This window comes from Trichomycterus rosablanca, chromosome 25 (genome assembly GCF_030014385.1).
Source record: "Trichomycterus rosablanca isolate fTriRos1 chromosome 25, fTriRos1.hap1, whole genome shotgun sequence".
In the NCBI taxonomy this organism is placed as follows: domain Eukaryota; kingdom Metazoa; phylum Chordata; class Actinopteri; order Siluriformes; family Trichomycteridae; genus Trichomycterus; species Trichomycterus rosablanca.
The window spans coordinates 9,265,910-9,284,543 of NC_086012.1; the positions used below are offsets into that span (position 1 = coordinate 9,265,910).

Here is an 18,634-nt window from a genome sequence, read left to right on the forward strand (position 1 = left end):
CTGCAGTGCTTAGAATGATCCACCATCCATATTATACCTGCCCTGTGGTGGTCCTGTGGGGGTCCTGACCATTGAAGAACAGTGTGAAAGGGGGATAACAAAGCATGCAGAGAAACAGATGGACTACAATCAGTAATTGTAGAACTACAAAGTTCTACTAAACCCTATATGGTACGTGGAGCTGATTAAATGGACAATGTGTGTAGAAACAAGGAGGTTGTTTTAATGTTATGGCTGATCTGTATAGATTAGATAGATAGATAGATAGATAGATAGATAGATAGATAGATAGATAGATAGATAGATAGATAGATAGATAGATAGATAGATAGATAGATAGATAGATAGATAGATAGATAGATAGATAGATAGATAGATAGATAGATAGATTCAAAGCATAACAGCATAAAGTGTACATAATGTTTCAGGTTTGAGTCTGATGATTTGCAGAACAGTACAGATGTAGAGCTGCAGCTAGGCCACTGTTCATCCTCGATGAAGGGTTTGGGAGAGCAGGCTATAGGATGGGCAGCGTGTAATAGGCTACTTCATCTTTAAGAATCTTTTACCTATCTGTCCTATCGCTCATACTCTTACTGCTGTGACATTGACCATAACCAGAGGACGAGACGCTCTCTGAATTTAATTGAGATGCAGTACCACATCTTGCCGCTCGACTCTGCGAGGCGCTGTTTCCCTCCGAATTAGAGGTAGGTCGATTTTAAAGATGCAGTACCGAGACTAGCCACTAGCCACTACACTGCGCTATTTTTCGAGGACCTGGTTGCACACCGATTTGCAATTTACACAGCGTGAGAGAGGAGAGAGAGAGAGAGAGAGAGAGAGAGAGAGAAGAGAGGTTGGGATGCTGCGAGCGCTGCTCTTGTTAATGAGGAAGCAGACGGAGAGCGACAGACCAGATCCAGAGAGCGGTACACGCGCGCGCACACAGAAAATGGGAACGGGCGGCGCGCATAGCAGCAGCATCTTGACTGGGAGGGACATGTGCAGGGACACCGTCAGTACTGTCAGTAGTTTACACGATGACAGATCGTAGACGGACTTGATTTGATGGTTTCGTGCAGCAGAGGTGCGGAGGAAAAGGAACGGACGGATTTTCCCCCGGCGCGCCTGAGCCATGGCGTGGCGTTGCATCTTAACTTTGGCCATCGGTGTTCACGTGAGCAAAGGTAAAGTCGTGCATGCAGATGCGTGCCATGCACCTCATGCCATCGCATGCCATTTTCGAAATACGTGCTGGCATCGAGATACCTGGTGTAGCATGCGGCTCAAAGTTGGTCGCTGTCATCTGTTGTCATGTAGCACTGACATTTAGTCTTTCTCTCTCTCTGTGTGTTTAATCTGCTGGTAGTTTATGAGATTACTCTACGGACGCCTGTGTGGATGGTGTTAAGACAACTGTAGTCTGTCAGTCGCCGGTTTATGCATTGATTGATAGACTATTCATCATTATTAGCTCGGATAAAACGTGAGAATGTGTCAGATCACAGGCTAGAGCTGGGTTAGTAGGCAGTTTTTAATTTTTGCCATTGTACAGGCATGGCATACCTTAAAATACCCTAGCTATCTGCAAATGAAAGCCTAATGTCTTTCATTCATTTAATTTAATTTAATTTCATTCACTACCTGGAAACACTGGCACAAGGAACGAATACATCCAACACTGGGTGCCAATCCATCTCAGGCATCACACAGTCTATCACTAACACATCTTGGGTCAATCTGGTGCATCCAGTCCCATCTCTGCATGTTTTTGGAAGGTGGGATTGAACTGGAGTACCTGGAGATAACCTACACGGTCATAATAAGAACATGTAAATCTGCTTACAGTAAGGTATGGACTGAACCCAGGTCCCTAGGACCTGTTGCTGGGCGGTCTACCTGATGTGCACCCAGTTTACCACATGCCCTTCTACTAACTGCAAAAGGGCAGAATATTTCTACAATATGTTTACAAAGACGCAGCACAATGGGGCGCCTTATAGAGACGTTGCTGCAAAGCAATCTGGGTCTGTAGAAGCTGTGTTTAATCGCCTGGTGTCCTTACACCTCTAAAAGACATGCAGAAGGTGGATCTGATTTCGCACCTGAGGGTGTGTTCATGCCTTGTGACTAGTGTTTCTGAGTGGCACCGGACCTATCACAATAAAGTGGTGAGTAAAAATTATTAAAGCAATGTTTAGTTTAACATCATATCTTCAAAATTTTACATACCATGCAGCCACAGAGTAAACCATGTCTGTATCAGATTATTGTTAGCATCAGTAGCTTCTAAAAGTGTTGATTTTGGAATCAGATTGGAAGTAAACAGTTAGTAACATAAAGTAATTAGGGCATTTGAATTCATTCACATAATTAAAAAAAAATTCTTAGGTATGTGTGCCACTTGTTGGCGCAACAGTAAAATATTTGGGGTTTGATTATCAGAAGTGCTGTCCACCAGCCATCTACACAGACATAATTGGCTGTGTCTGAGGGTGAGGGGGATGACCGAACAGCTTAGTCATCGTGAGGTGCACTTGTCAGTGTGCTCTTAGCACCAGGGTTGCATCAGGGAGGGCTTCCAGCGTAAAAACTGTGGCCAGAATAATCTGCTGTGGTGACCCCTAAATAGGGAAGCAGCCGAAAGAGAGAAGGAAAGACATGTCTTAATTTTAATGCCATGCATTACATTACCAAGCTCGATAAACCTTTTATTAAGAAACTCCACAATTAATTACATACATTCATTCATTTATACCAGCTGGAAACTCTAGAAGCAAAGCAGGATTATGCCCTTAAGGTACCCGTCCACCTCAAGCCAACATAGACTCACTCACTCACTCACACCAAGGGTCAATTTAAAGCAGGCAATTCATCCAACTGTATGGTTTTGGAAGGTGGAAAGAAACCAGAGCACCATAAACAGTGACTGAAGACCAGCCTCAAAAAATGTAGCTTAAATGTAGCTGCATAAAGGATTTTGCACATACCGCTTTACTCAATGTTTAGATCCTAATGGTTATCGCCACATCGCTTTGGTTCTAATTTGCATAAAGTTAAACTTTGCTCGGTGGGTAGCACTGTTGCCTCACAGCAAGAAAGGACCTGGGTTCGATCCCCAAGCGGGGCGGTCCGGGTCCTTTCTGTGTGGGGTTTGCATGTTCTCCCCATGTCTGCGTGGGTTTTCTCCGGGAGCTTCAGTTTCCTCCTACAGTCAAAAAACATGCCCTATAGGTAAATGGGTGTGTGTGTGCCCTGCGATGGACTGGCGCCCTGTTACTGTGTTCCTTGCGCCCATTGAAAAGCTGGGATAGGCTCCATCACCCCCTTCCCCCGCGACCCTGATTGGATAAGTGGTTAAGAAAGTGAGTGAGTGAGTAAACTTTGTGTTGTGTATTTTGTGTTGCAGACTCCGCCCACTTTCTGTTACTAACGTTCACTCCGCCTTCTGTTGCCGGAAATTGCCAGCTCTAATTAAAAAATATTGTATGGCGCCCCTGGAGCAGACAGAGTTAAGGTCCATGCTCACGGACCCAACAGTGGCAGCATGGCAAAACCGGGATTCGAACTATTAACCTCTTAATTGATAGCCCAAAGCGCTACCCACTAGGCTACCACTGCCTTTATGAATAAAGCCGATTGTTTCCTTGCATTGCTTTGCTGCCGGTCTTGACGTACCTTAACACATTCATGGAAAAATGTGCTCAAATAACTTTTATTGGTGATATTGGAATGAACACCGAACATTCAATTCTCAGGTGTAATCCTTTAAATCAGAAGCACTGTTTGCATTGTCAGGCCGGGGTTTTCCAGTAACTGTACTGTTCCAATAACCTATCCATGGCTAAACGATGGGAGCTGACCCTGCTCCCTGCTCTGGTCTTGCTCTCTGTCTTATAGGGATGGCATTTTTGTCTTCTTTATTAATCCTGCGACGCTAGCTAACCTCATGTGTACAGATGAGAACAATTAGTGTGCATTGATCTGCCCAGTGACAACAAATTAGCCACAGCTAATACAGAGCTGGTGTCTGGCTATACATGTCTTAAAAGAAATGCACGCTAGCCTTTCTTTTCCGAATTAGTGGCTTTTGTGTGGTAGTCAGTGAGAAGAAACTGGATAAAATATATACAGTGGTACCTTGAAACTCTATGTCAGTTGGTTCTGGGAGTTTAAAAGGCATTGCAAGGTATTTTTTGAGAAACCTGTTAATGCGTTCCATGGTCACGTGAAACTGCATATATTTTAGGCTAATGTTAAATAATGGGGTTGTTTTTGACACTTATACACTTAAAATAACTCAAGGATAATGTAAAAAACACTGAATTGCAATTAAAAACAGTTAAAAATACAATAAAACCTGCACTTAACCTTTACTTCTTTATTGTTTCCTTATGCTACTTAATCTTGGAATACCGTATTCCGTCTAGTAAAGGCACATTCACATAAAATAGCTTTTGTGCTGGCTGTGCCGTTATTTCCTATGGAGTGTGGCGGTGCACAAAGCTTAACGTGACTTACTGTAATAAAAAACAAGTGAGGAATGTTATTAGTGGAGAGAACTTATGAGCAGTAATAATTAAGAGAGGTTTAGTGTTCCTGTGTTCTATAAATACATTGTCACAAGTGGAATTGTTACAGACCAATTTGAAAGGTCTAAAATAAGCAAATCAAATTATTATCAAAGCACTCCACTTTTTTCTTAAAGAGCATTAACTCTTTTATTAATGGAATACATTTCAGACATCTTTACTGTAGTAATCTGGGGTGATGGGATAGCAAACTTATTAAAAAGTCAGATCAATAACAATAAATAAACAATAAATAAATAAATCAATAAATAACACTAGTACTCATCTTGTGATTTTGAGACTATTTTACCCTAGGAATTTAGAATAATAGGATTGCAAACCAACGTAAAGTAAAATGCAAATCAAATTATTATCAAATCACCCCATCAGACTCTTAAAGAATACTCCTACTGACTTTATGAGTCTCAGACATTTATACTGTACATTTCACTTTACGTTGGTTTGCAATCCTATTATTCAAAATTCCTAAGGTAAAACACTCTCAAATCACAAGCTAAGTACTCGTGTTATTTATGATTGTGGGGTGGCATTTGATAAGATTTTGATTTGACTTTTTAATAAGTTTGCTATCCCATCACCCCAGCTGTAAAAAGATGCTTTATTCTCTTCAATGCTTCGCAACTGTATTACCGTAAAACGGGGTGTGGGCGCACAGTAAAACTTGTAGCGCAGACAATCCGTGCGTACGGTTTACTAAACCGAGGGTACGGATTACTAAACTGAGGGTACGGTTTACTAAACCGAGGGTACGGATTACTAAACCGAGGGTACGGATTACTAAACTGAGGGTACGGATTACTAAACCGTGCGTACGGTTTACTAAACTGAGGGTACGGATTACTAAACCGTGCGTACGGTTTACTAAACTGAGGGTACGGATTACTAAACCGTGCGTACGGTTTACTAAACCGAGGGTACGGATTACTAAACCGAGGGTACGGATTACTAAACTGAGGGTACGGATTACTAAACCGTGCGTACGGTTTACTAAACTGAGGGTACGGATTACTAAACCGAGGGTACGGATTACTAAACTGAGGGTACGGATTACTAAACCGAGGGTACGGATTACTAAACCGAGGGTACGGATTACTAAACTGAGGGTACGGATTACTAAACCGTGCGTACGGTTTACTAAACTGAGGGTACGGATTACTAAACTGAGGGTACGGATTACTAAACCGTGCGTACGGTTTACTAAACTGAGGGTACGGATTACTAAACTGAGGGTACGGATTTTGCTGTTCATATATTTTTTTTCCTTAGTGACCCCTAAGGGGCTCCGTAGTAACACAAGTTTAAAAGTAAAAAAAAAAAAAACCTGAACACGTCGAGTTTAAGGTAAACATCGAGTTTAAGGGTACAAATTTCTCGACCAAGGGCGTCGAGTTTCAAAGATTTAGGGGACGTCAACTTACAAGGTACCACTGTATTTTATATTAAAATTATTAATAATCATTCTATGACTACAGTTAAAACCAAGTACTAAAGTGTCAGTTGGGGTTATCAATAAATGATTTTTTCAGCAAATATGTTATCTTTATTGAATTTTCCATGAGTACATAGCCAAAAGTGTATGCAAATGTTCTTTTTCTCAATTTTAACTCCACCTTTACATTAATTTATTTTATTTTTATCAACCGCTTTAAATGAGAAACACTGAGCACAAGGCAGGAATTTCCTGGACAGGGCGCCAATTTATCGCAGGGTTTTAAACCCAGACCTGGATGAGATTCAAACCTCTCAGCAGTAGCGGGATAACGTGATAGGCTTCTGCTCCACCTTTTCACATTTAATCCTAAACAAAATAATTCATAATTCTTTTAAAAATACCTTTAATAGTTTAGTTTGATGTAAAAAAGGACACTTATTGCCGCTCATGTGGCTCAGCGGTAAAACACACTCTGGTATCGAGTCTCGGCTTTGCCTACCGGCTGGGATGAGCAGCCACATGAACAACGATTGGCCTGTTTTTCATATAGGGGTGGGTATTTAGCCGGATAGGGACTCTCTCATGACTGATGCAACTATGACCTCTCCTGGCTGATTGATGGCGCCTGCACAGAGACGAGGAAAGAGTGCGCTGATCAGGGTGTATCTCTCCATACACAGTGCTGATCCGCATATGCACTCGTCAAGTGTAGGTGAGAAGATGCATATGGCTGCTGCCCACGTGTCGGAGGGGGCGTGGGTTATCTTTGTTCTCCTCAATCAGAGCAGGGGTTGGCATTAGTGGAGAGGAACCATGACGCAATCGGGCAATTGTACACGCTAAAGTGTGGAGAAAAAGGGGAGAAAATGCATAAACCAAATAAAAAAAGGACACATATTGAACAATTAAAAGCAACCTGATCATGCGCTTTAGTGTGTCTGGATGGCGCAATCCGAGAAACCGCCTGTCTCGAACTGTCTTGCTTGTTCTTTTTGCTCGGTCACGTAAAATCCCAGGTGATTAATCAACACCTACAGTAATCAATTAACATTTATTGTCCATTTAAGTCCAGCTGGCTGATAAAGCGTAAATAATTCAGGATGTTCATTCATAGAAATTTCACAAGCCAACACACAGCAAGTCTGCAGCGCTTGAACGAAGGCCAGGAGCGTCATGATTTTCAAGCAGCTTGATGCTTTATTGCACAATCGGAAGTCATGATATCAGAGGACATTTAATGAAGATGCAGGAAACAAAGGACAAGTTCACATTTTCCACCTCGAGTGTGTTTATATGCAGTGAATAATCGAACACAAGTAGGACAAAAGCTTCTGGCAATAATCAGGTGATCAAGGTCTTCTGATAATTAAATTCCCTTACTTTTATGTGAGTTAGTGAGGAATCAGATTTGTAATACATTTAGTGTGATAATGTGCTGAAGCTTGTTATTTAAGCAATAGAATATTAAGGCTGTGACTCTGTCTCAGTAGATAATTACGGCCAGGATGATATTGGTGAGAACACACAACCTCGAGTGTTCTTCTGCTTCATTCAACAGAAAGTTGCACAGTAAAGATAATAAATAAAAATTACAATATTGTTTTGAATACTTGTATTAATTATAAGCGATCTACAACCCCAAATCAGAAAAAGTTGGGACAGTATGGAAAATGCAAATAAAATAAAAACACAGTGTTTCTTACATTTACTTTGACTTTTATTTGATTGCAGACAGTTTAAACCTGAGATATTTTATGTTGTATCTACTCAACGTCATTTAATTTATTAATAAACCTTCATTCTTGCATTTCAGGCCTGTAACACATTTCAAAAAAAGTTGGTACGGGAGCAATTTAGGGCTAGTAATGAGGTGAAAAAACTAAATAATGATGTGATTCCAAGCAGGTGATGTCAACAGGTGATTGTAATCATGGTTTGGTACAAAGCAGCATCCAGGAGAGGCTGAGTCTTTGATGATCAAAGATGATCAGAGGATCACCAGTTTGTCAACAAATGTGTGAGAAAATGCATTGCATCAAGAACCGTCACTCAACAACAGCTGATATAACCACATGGGTGAGGGATTACTTTAGCAAACCTTTGTCAAGCACTACAATACAGAGTTACATGCACAAATGCCACTTAAAACTTTACTGTGCAAAAAAGAAGCCTTATGTTAACCATGTCCAGAAGCGGCTTCGACTTTTTGGGGCTCAGAGGCATCTAGGATGGACCATCACACAGTGGAAACATAATTTGTGGTCAGATGAATCAGCATTCCAGGTCTTTTTCTGGAAAAAATGGACGCCGTGTGCTCCGGACCAAAGACGAAAAGGACCATCCAGACTGTTATCAGCAACAAGTCCAAAAGCCAGGGTCTGTCATGGTATGGGGCTGTGCCCTTGTCAAAGGTCATTTACACTTCTGTGATGGCAGCATTAATGCAGAAAAGTACATTGAGATCTTAGAGCAACATATGCTGCCTTCAAGACGTCATCTTTTCCAGGGACGTCCATGCATCTTTCAACAAGACAATGCAAAACCACATGCTACACACATTACAAAGGCATGGCTGCAGTCCTGATATGTCCCCAATATAGAATTTTGAAAGGAAAAATGTGACAACGGCGACCCCGTACTGTTGCACATCTTAAGACGTGTTTGCAGGAATAATGGGACAAAATAAAAGCTGCAACACTAAATCACTTGGTATTCTCGGTGCTAAAACGTCTTTTAAGTGTGGTGAAAAGGAATAGCAACATTACAAAGTTGTAAATGCTGTACCGTCCCAACTTTTTTTGGAATGTGTTGCAAACCTGAAATGCAGGAATGGATGTTTATTAATAAATGAAATGAAGTTGAGCAGATAAAACATGAAATATCTCGGGTTAATCCTGTCTGTAATGAAATAAAAGTCAAAATAAATGTAAGAAACTCTCCAACCAGTTCTCAGTTCTGTGCTATCTCTGTTCTATCCACTTCCTTTATTGTGGGCTGTGGATGTTTTTGTGTTTTTTATTTGTTACTCATTTTATTTGTTTCCATTATTTTGGCCACCTTATGTATTTGCCATTGTCTCCTTTTTATTATTCATTTTTAAATGAATGGTTAAACATTTTTTATTCTTGCATCTCTTATTCTTTCACCTTGTTATTCAGTAGAGAGGCGTGACCTATCTAACAAAGCTACTTACGTTCGTGATTGATACTGTTTAAGCAATTTAGCATTATTGTCTTTTCTTAAGGTCCCAACAGGGGTAAATTAAAAGTGATAGGGTTTAGATCTAGAACCTTTTTATAACTTGTCCAGTATGTTAACCACTAAGCTACCATTTTTATGTCTTTATTCTTAATTAATGAGCGTGTTATTTTTTTTTATAATAGATTATTTAAATTGATTTATTATTTAATTCATTATGTTATGTATTTATTTGTTTTTGGTTGGAAGCACAATCATCTCTCATGGTTATTTTCTCCAGTCTCCAGTCATTTTATTTTTGAATTATTAAAACAGCACAACTCTGTCCTACTACGAAAGGATTGACTGAGGGAAGTGTTGTAAATCTCATGCTAATTTATTTATGTTAAGTGTTGTGTTAGTCTAGTAAGAATACCGCATGTATGCTGACTCATTTAGGTCCTATATGAATCTTTGTTTAGAAGCGTTGCAGATTTTTTTTACTTGGCAAAAGCTAGCAATATTATGACTCACTGTATCACTCTGTATGTTTTGTGTGGCTGACTAATGTCTGGCCATTGTTCCTTAACCAACAAGTCAAATACTAGAAATGACTAGTAAGGTGTTTTTTATTAACATTTAACATCTGATTGTGGTATACCATTATGCTTATTTATATTATACTAATGTTGTAAAGCTACATATATTGTTTAATTATTTTATTTACACTGTGTTATAAAAAAAGTATACACTGATCAGCCATAACATTAAAACCACCTCCTTGTTTCTACACTCACTGTCCATTTTATCAGCTCCACTTACCATATAGGAGCACTTTGTAGTTCTACATAACTTTTTAGCCAGCTTTCACCCTGTTCTTCAATGGTCAGGACCCCCACTGGAACACCACGGAGCAGGTATTATTTAGGTGGTGGATGATTCTTAGCACTGCAGTGACACTGACATGGTGGTGGTGTGTTAGTGTGTGTTGTGCTGGTATGAGTGGATCAGACACAGCAGCACTGCTGGAGTTTTTAAATATCATGTCCACTCACAGTCCACTCTATAAGACACTCCTACCTGGTTGGTCCACCTTGTAGATGTAAAGTCAGAGACGATCGCTCCTCTATTGCTGTTGTTTGAGTTGGTCATCTTCTAGACCTTCATCAGTGGTCACAGGATGCTGCCCACTGGGCGCTGGTGGCTGGATATAACTAGTAACTTGTATATGTGTGAAGGTACCATAGATGCGGAGGCGTATATTAGGATTTTAGACAGGCATTTGCTACCATCTTTTCCCAGTATATGGTTATTTTAGCAAGACAGTGTCAGTCCTCTGTACAACAATGTGGTTTCATAGACATGAATGTGCTTTACTGGCCTGCCTGCATCCAGATCTGTCACCTACTGAAAATGTATGCATAATAAAGAGTTAAGAACTGCTTATATGACATAGTCTCCTCTCCCTATTTTTCCCACATGGCAGTCACCCACTCACATGCTTTACCAAACAGACGGGGGAAGATGAAAGCCACTTTAGCACTTTCAATGTGGAAGGGGGAAATGTTGTGGGCTAGGTTAAGGGGAAACATAATATAAATGTTTACATTTACTCATTGCGTGCGTTGCGGGTTAAGACGGTCAGAGCGTTATTAGAGAGCAGAATATTTATAATATAATTAGATATATATATGTAATTGTCACATGTAACTAATGTTAACACATGCTGACGCTAGGGACACGTTGTTTACGAGTCATTTTTTGTGAGTCATGAGTCGAGTCAGAGTCATTTGAAACGAGTCGAGTCTGAAGTTGCTGTGTGTGTGACTTACGTGTGACTCAGACCCAAGCAGAGTGGTAGGTGCAATGCAGTGCACAGAGGAGACATGAAACAGGTAAAGTCATGAAACAGGCTCCATGTGTTAGTACTCAGGTGATTCTGAGGGCTGTGGTCGTTCAGTCAGGAGCAGAACAGGAGACTGAGGCTGCTGGGAAATGCAGTTTATTACATTATGAGGCATCATGAATAGAAGAACCAGTCAACAGCAATTATAGACTATTGAGGAGCTGAAGTTTCAGATCAAGTTAGAAAGGACAAAAAATTCACTCGCAAAAATTAGGATAGTTCCCAAAGGCGTTCTAGCACAGTGGTAAACATGCAGCTGTCCCAAATTTTTGAGTGTGTCACAGACATCAAATACTGAAAAAATGTGAAATATAGGCATATATACTAGTGGGCTTAGACGGTTGACCCCAACTGGATGCTGTGTAAATCTCGACATTGTGAAATGGCATGTAAAGTAAAGAGATAAAGAAATACAATGGTACCTTGAAGCTCAGTGTCATTTGGTTCTGGAACTGGATTGAGTTTAAAAGGCATTGAGTTTCAAGGTATTTTTTTCCATGAGGATGTATGAAAAGCCTGTTAATGCGTTCCATGGTTCCATGGACTTGCATATATTTTCGGCTTATGTAAAATAATGGGGTTGTTTTTGACACTTGTACACTAAAAATAACACAAATAAAATATAAAAACACTGAAATAAAAAGCTGATTTTACAATTTCTCAGAACCCCGAACTGTAACACAAGTTTAAAAGTGAAACAGTGAGGACAATCCAGCTAAACACAAATACATGTGGACGCTTTCAGAGTGGATTTGACGGTTATTCCACGCAAATGCAGTTTCGTCTCATATTTACTTTTTGATGACGTTTTACCGCACCTCTTAAGCCGAGTGCAGAACAAAGCGACTGTTCATTGTTAATTTGAAATTAAATAAATATTTTTGAATAAACAAGTCGAACACGCTGAGTTTAAGGGTACAAATTTCTCGACAAAGGGTGTTGAGTTTCAAAGATTTTGAGGTTTGGAGACGTTGAGTTACAAGGTACCGCTGTATAGAAATATTGTGTTTTGTTAGATTAGAAGGCAATGGCTAGTTTGTCAAAGAAGAGCAGAACAAATGGCAGGGAGATAACGACATCTGAGTAAAGAAGATGTGCACTGATAGTTAAATAAAATAGTTGTTGGAAAGTGGGGGGCGGAATTGTCACAACAAACATTGAAATAGGAGGACAGGAAGAGGAGGTAGAACAAAATATTTTCTTTTCATTAGTGAGTAGCTGTGGATAATTTTTGCCTAACATGCACAACTGTGCACATTTGGTCCAAAAAGAATAGTGATTTGCATCTCAGGCCAGGCATCTACACATACATGTTTTGGCTGGAATGGTGGGTGGAAATCTGTGATGGATTGGTGCCAGTGAAACATGCATAACTGTGCACATTCGGTCCAAAGAAACTGTGAAATGAAATATTGGGAAACATAAATTACAAATAATAGATTTTTTGGATGTCTTTTATCTCTAGTTTGCCCTGCAGATTTTGTATACATTGGTCAAAAGCATATGGACACCTGACCATAATGTACTTAGATTGGATACGAAGGCCTGGATTACAATCCAAATTCCATTTCTTTGTAAAAAGTGTTTAATAGGGTTGAGGTCAGGTTTCTGTGTAGGTCATTCTAGTTCCTGCATGTTACACTTGTATTTATGGATCTTGCTTTGTGTTCATGGAGTCAGGAGTCAGGCTAAAACAGGAATGAGACACTTAATTAAATAAATAGCACAATAGTGCTTCTTAAGGTGGAACTACAAAGCCAGAGCCTGTTATTGTCTGAAAATTATATGGCTTGATTATATTTTTGTTAAAAAATGTCATTCAAGATGAATGACCGTAATGTTACGTGCACTGGCAGCATAATATTAATTACTAGGTTTGTATGACCTTCAAAGTAGAAGACAGCACATGGGCGTCACATGTTCTAATACGCTAGCCCACCACCACTGGGACTTGGCTCTAGAGTATGAGTCTTGGTGGTGTTAATAGGCTGATGTGGCACTCAGCAGGCAAAATTGGTCTTATTCAAAGTAGGGTGTGCTGTAACCTCTGCTGTGTGGTAGACGAATAAAAGGTTGTGTGGTCCTCTGTGTATATCCATTGCTGACCAATGTGTGTAAATTAAAGATTTGCTCCCACAGCTCCAACTTTTCTGGTCCACACACGTAATCACACATGAAGGAAAAGCTTCAGTGGGTTGAATGATAGGCTGTTTGGTTTCAGTGTTTAAATGGCTAATTAGCCATGCTAATGTTGCTGCACTGGCTGCACTAATACAGGTACAACACACACGTCATTTCAATGCTAAGTATGATCCCCCAAATAACATCTGGTCAGAGGGCCAGGACAGTGGTCCTAGTACAGTGACAAAATGTACAGATCAACACATAAGCTACAGCCAATAATTGTGTACCAACAAAGTTCATCTGTATGGTAGGTGTGGCTTACAAAATAATTAATAAATATTTGTACCATATACAGTCATGTGAAAAAGATAGGACACCCCATGAGATCCTTTGTCTTTTTGAACATATTTAAACATATGGACATTTGAGCTTTATTTGAACAGTACTAAGAGATGGAGCTTATATAACTAAACAAAAAAAATGAACAAAATTACTTTCAAACACAAGTTGTAAAATGTAATGATCAAAAATGGAAATTGATTATAAGGAAAAAGTTAGGACACCCCCACATTTATTACTACTTAAAATGTCTAAAATTAGAATCAGGTACACCACATCAGCTGCAATGATTAGAACATCGTTAGAATACATCGGAGTTTTATTTAAACCTCAGACATTAGTTTGATTTGCGCTTTATTGTTAAAGTGAGTGGTATCACCATGGTGAGATCTAAAGAGCTCTCTGAGGCCTTCAGAAAGAATGTTGTAGATGCATTTGAGTTTGGGAGGGGATTTAAAAAGATCTCAAAACAATTAGAAATCAGCCATTCCACTGTCCGGAAAATCATTTATAAGTGGAGAACATTTAAAACAACTGCCAACATGGTCAGGTCAGGCCAACCTAGCAAGTTCAGCCCAATAGCAGACTGCAAGATACGTAAAGAAGTCTCCAATAATCCTACACTTTCATCATGGGACCTACAGGTAGCTCTTGCCCCAGTTGATAGCAGTTGATAACATGCATCTCCATAACATGCATCTACCATCAGAAAGAGACTGCACAAGTTTGATTTTCATGGGAGGTGAGCAAGAAGGAAACCCTTGCTGTCAAAAAAAAAAACATCAGGGCAAGACTAAAGTTTGCCAGAGAACACCAAGACAAAGACCAGGACTTCTGGAACAATGTGCTTTAAACAGATGAATCCAAAGTTGAATTATTTGGGTATAGTAACAGAGAACGTGTTTTGCGCAAACCAAACACAGTATTTGAGCACAAGAACCTCATACCAACTGTGCAGCATGAAGGTGGAAATGTCATGGTTTGGGGCTGCTTTGCAGCAGCAGGGCCTGGCAAGCTCTCCATTATAGAATCCATGATTAATTCTTCACTGTATTAGAGGGTGCTTGAGGAAAAGGTAAGACCATCTGAAGCAGAGGTGGACCATGCAGCATGACAACGACCCAAAACATTTCAGTAAATCCACCAAGAAATGGCTCAAAAGAAAGAATGGAGAGTTCTGGCCAAGTCAAAGCCTGCATCTTAATCCTATTGAGATGGTGTGGGGTGATTTAAAACGGGCTGTGCATGCAAGAAATTCTGCATGGAGGAGTGGGAAAAACTTTCTTCCAGTCGATGTCAGAGACTGGTAGATGGTTATAGGAAACATCTAATTGAGGTTATTTCAGCCAAAGGGGGAAATACAAGCTATTAGGACAGGGTGACCAGGGTGTCCTAACTTTTTTCTCACAATAAATTTCCATTTTGGTTCATTACATTTTACAACTTGTGTTTAAAAGTAATTTTTTCACTTTTATTTGTTTAGTTATACACTGCCTGGCCAAAAAAAAGGTCACAACACTCACAGCTTCTGCAATATCACAACATTTATTTCTGTCCAGAGTTGCATTAATTTTTCCCCAAGATCTTGTATTGATGATGGGAGATTTGGACCACTGCGCAAAGTCTTCTCCAGCACATCCCAAATATTCTCAATGGGGTTCAGGTCTGGACTCTGTGGTAGCCAATCCATGTGTGAAAATGATGTCTCATGCTCCCTGAACCACTCTTTCACAATTTGAGCCCGATGAATCCTGGCATTGTCATCTTGGAATATGCCCGTGCCATCAGGGAAGAAAAAATCCATTGATGGAATAACCTGGTCGTTCAGTATATTCAGGTAGTCAGCTGACCTCATTCTTTGGGTACATAACATTGCTGAACCTAGACCTGACCAACTGCAGCAACCCCAGATCATAGCACTGCCCCCACAGGCTTGTACGGTAGGCACTAGGCATGATGGGTGCATCACTTCAGCCGCCTCTCTTCTTACCCTGATGCGCCCATCACTCTGGAACAGGGTAAATCTGGACTCATCAGACCACATGACCTTCTTCCATTGCTCCAGAGTCCAATCTTTATGCTCCCTAGCAAATTGAAGCCGCTTTTGCCGGTTAGCCTCACTGACAAGTGGTTTTCTTAAGGCTACACAGCTGTTTAGTCCCAATCCCTTGAGTTCCCTTCGCATTGTGCATGTGGAAATGCTCTTACTTTCACTATTAAACATATCCCTGAGTTCTACTGTAGTTTTCCTGCCATCAATTTCACCAAATGTTTAAGTGATCGCCGATCACGATCATTCAAGATTTTTTTCTGACCACATTCCTTCCTCGAAGATGATGTTTCCCCCCCACTGTCCTTCCACTTTTTAATAATGCGTTGGACAGTTCTTAACCCGATTTTAGTAGTTTCAGCAAGTCAAGTCAAGTCAACTTTATTTATATAGCGCTTTTTACAATAGACATTGTCTCAAAGCAACTTTACAAAATCCAGGACCAACAGATACAAAAAACCCCTGTTGAGCAAGCCGAGGGCGACTGTGGCAAGGAAAAACTCCCTGAAAATTACAGGAAGAAACCTTGAGAGGAACCAGACTCAGCAGGGCCCATCCTTCTTGGGTGGCCAGGAGGATACTTTAAATAAATACACGATTTACACAGAGCATACGAACACAGAATTAAATGATCTAAAAGTTATAACTGGTAATAAATAGATAAATAATAATAGAGTTGTTCTTCGGTGTAGTCTTCAATAATGTCTGTAGTGATTTCTTGTCATTCTTGGTGCAATTACTCCAGACCAGTCACATCCGGCAGGAGCAGCATAGTTGTCACGGCAGTCTCGACTTTAATCCTTAACCTCGGCGGGGGAACAGGTTTCCATCAGAATGCCTTTGGAGTAAAACAACAAAGAATGTAGTTAATAATGTACAATGCGAGTTGAGTAAAACAGTTTTACAGAGAGTTTTAGACAATCTCCTTAGATGTTGTCTCTGCTTGATGCATGCCAATAATTTGACCCTTCTGAAACAGATTAACATCTTTTCCACGACCATTTACATTTACATTTACATTTTCAGCATTTAGCAGACGCTTTTTATCCAAAGCGACTTACACAATGAGCAACTGAGGGTTAAGGGCCTTGCTCAGGGACCCAACAGTGGCAACTTGGTGGCGGGGCTTGAACCGGCAACCTTCTGTTTACTTACAGTTAGGGTTAAATAACTTGTTGCCAGCTGAAACATAATCACCCATGCAGTAATTATCCAATGGGAGGCTCTTACCTTTTTGCTTAGTTAAATCCAGGTGGTGACCTTTTTTTTGGCCAGGCAGTGTATAAACTCAATCTCTCAATACTGTTCAAATGAAGCTCAAATGTCCATATGTTTAAATATGTTCAAAAAGACACAGGTTCTCATGGGGTGTCCTAACTTTTTCACATGACTGTACAGTGGGGCTAAAAAGTATTTAGTCAGCCACTGATTGTGCGGGTTCTCCTACTTAGAAAGATGAGAGTGGTCTGTAATTTTCATCATAGGTACACTTCAACTATGAGAGACAAAATGAGAAAAAAAAATCCAGGAAATCACATTGTAGGATTTTTAAAGAATGTATTTGTAAATTATGGTGGAAAATAAGTATTTGGTCAATAACAAAAGTTCAACTCAATACTTTGTAACATAACCTTTGTTGGCAATGACAGAGGTCAAACGTTTCCTGTAAGTCTTCACCAGGTTTGCACACACTGTAGCTGGTATTTTGGCCCATTCCTCCATGCAGATCTCCTCTAGAGCAGTGATGTTTTGGGGCTGTCGCTGGGCAACACGGACTCCACAAATTTTCTATGGGGTGGAGGTCTGGAGACTAGCTAGGCCACTCCAGGACCTTGAAATGCTTTTTACGGAGCCACTCCTTCGTTGCCCGAGCGGTGTGTTTGAGATCATTGTCATGCTGGAAGACCCAGCCACGTTCCATCTTCAATGCTCTCACTGATGGAAGGAGGTTTTGGCTTAAAATCTCACGATACATGGCCCCGTTCATTCTTCCCTTAACACGGATCAGTCGTCCTGTCCCCTTTGCAGAAAAACAGCCCCAAAGCATGATGTTTCCACCCCCATGCTTCACAGTAGGTATGGTGTTCTTGGGTTTTTCTTCTTCCTCCAAACACGATGAGTTGAGTTTTTACCAAAAAGTTCCATTTTTGGTTTCATCTGACCACATGATATTCTCCCAATCCTCTTCTGGATCATCCATATGCTCTCTGGCAAACTTCAGACGGGCCTGGACATGTACTGGCTTAAGCAGGGGGACACGCCTGGCACTGCAGGATTTGAGTCCCTCTCGGCGTAGTGTGTATACTGATGGTAGCCTTTGTTACTTTGGTCCCAGCTCTCTGCAGGTCATTTATCAGGTCCCTCCGTGTAGTTCTGGGATTTTTGCTCACCGTTCTCATGATCATTTTGACCCCACGGGATGAGATCTTGACCCCAAGGGAGATTATCAATGGTCTTGTATGTCTTCCATTTTCTTACAATTGTTCCCACAGTTGATTTATTCACACCAACCTGCTTGCCTATTGTAGATTCACTCTTCCCAGCCTGGTGCAGGTCTACAATTTTCTTCCTGGTGTCCTTCGACAGCTCTTTTGTCTTGGCCATGGTTGAGTTTGGAGTCTGACTGTTTGAGGCTGTGGACAGGTGTCTTTTATACAGATAACGAGGTCAAACAGGTGCCATTAATACAGGTAACGAGTGGAGGACAGAAGAGCTTCTTAAAGAATAAGTTACAGGTCTGTGAGAGCCAGAAATCTTGCTTGTTTGTGGGTGACCAAATACTTATTTTCCACCATAATTTACAAATAAATTCTTTAAAAATCCTACAATGTGATTTCCTGGATTTTTTTTCCTCATTTTGTCTCTCATAGTTGAAGTGTACCTATGATGAAAATTACAGACCTCTCTCATCTTTCTAAGTAGGAGAACTTGCACAATCAGTGGCTGACTAAATATTTTTTGACCCCACTGTAGGTGTAGTGTGTGTTGGTAAATGAAACTGGGGTATAATT

The 18,634-nt window shown here is 40.4% G+C and overlaps 1 protein-coding gene across 1 annotated transcript in view; it reads left to right on the plus strand.

Annotated features, from left to right (window-relative positions):
- Positions 1-908: 908 nt before the first annotated feature.
- Positions 909-18,634, plus strand: part of kirrel1b (kirre like nephrin family adhesion molecule 1b) — a 166,797-nt gene continuing 149,071 nt past the window's right edge. The window contains exon 1 of the mRNA XM_062987779.1: positions 909-1,190. Within this exon, the coding sequence (XP_062843849.1) occupies positions 1,139-1,190 (52 nt within the window). The 5' untranslated portion in view covers positions 909-1,138. The remainder of the gene's footprint in view (positions 1,191-18,634) is intronic.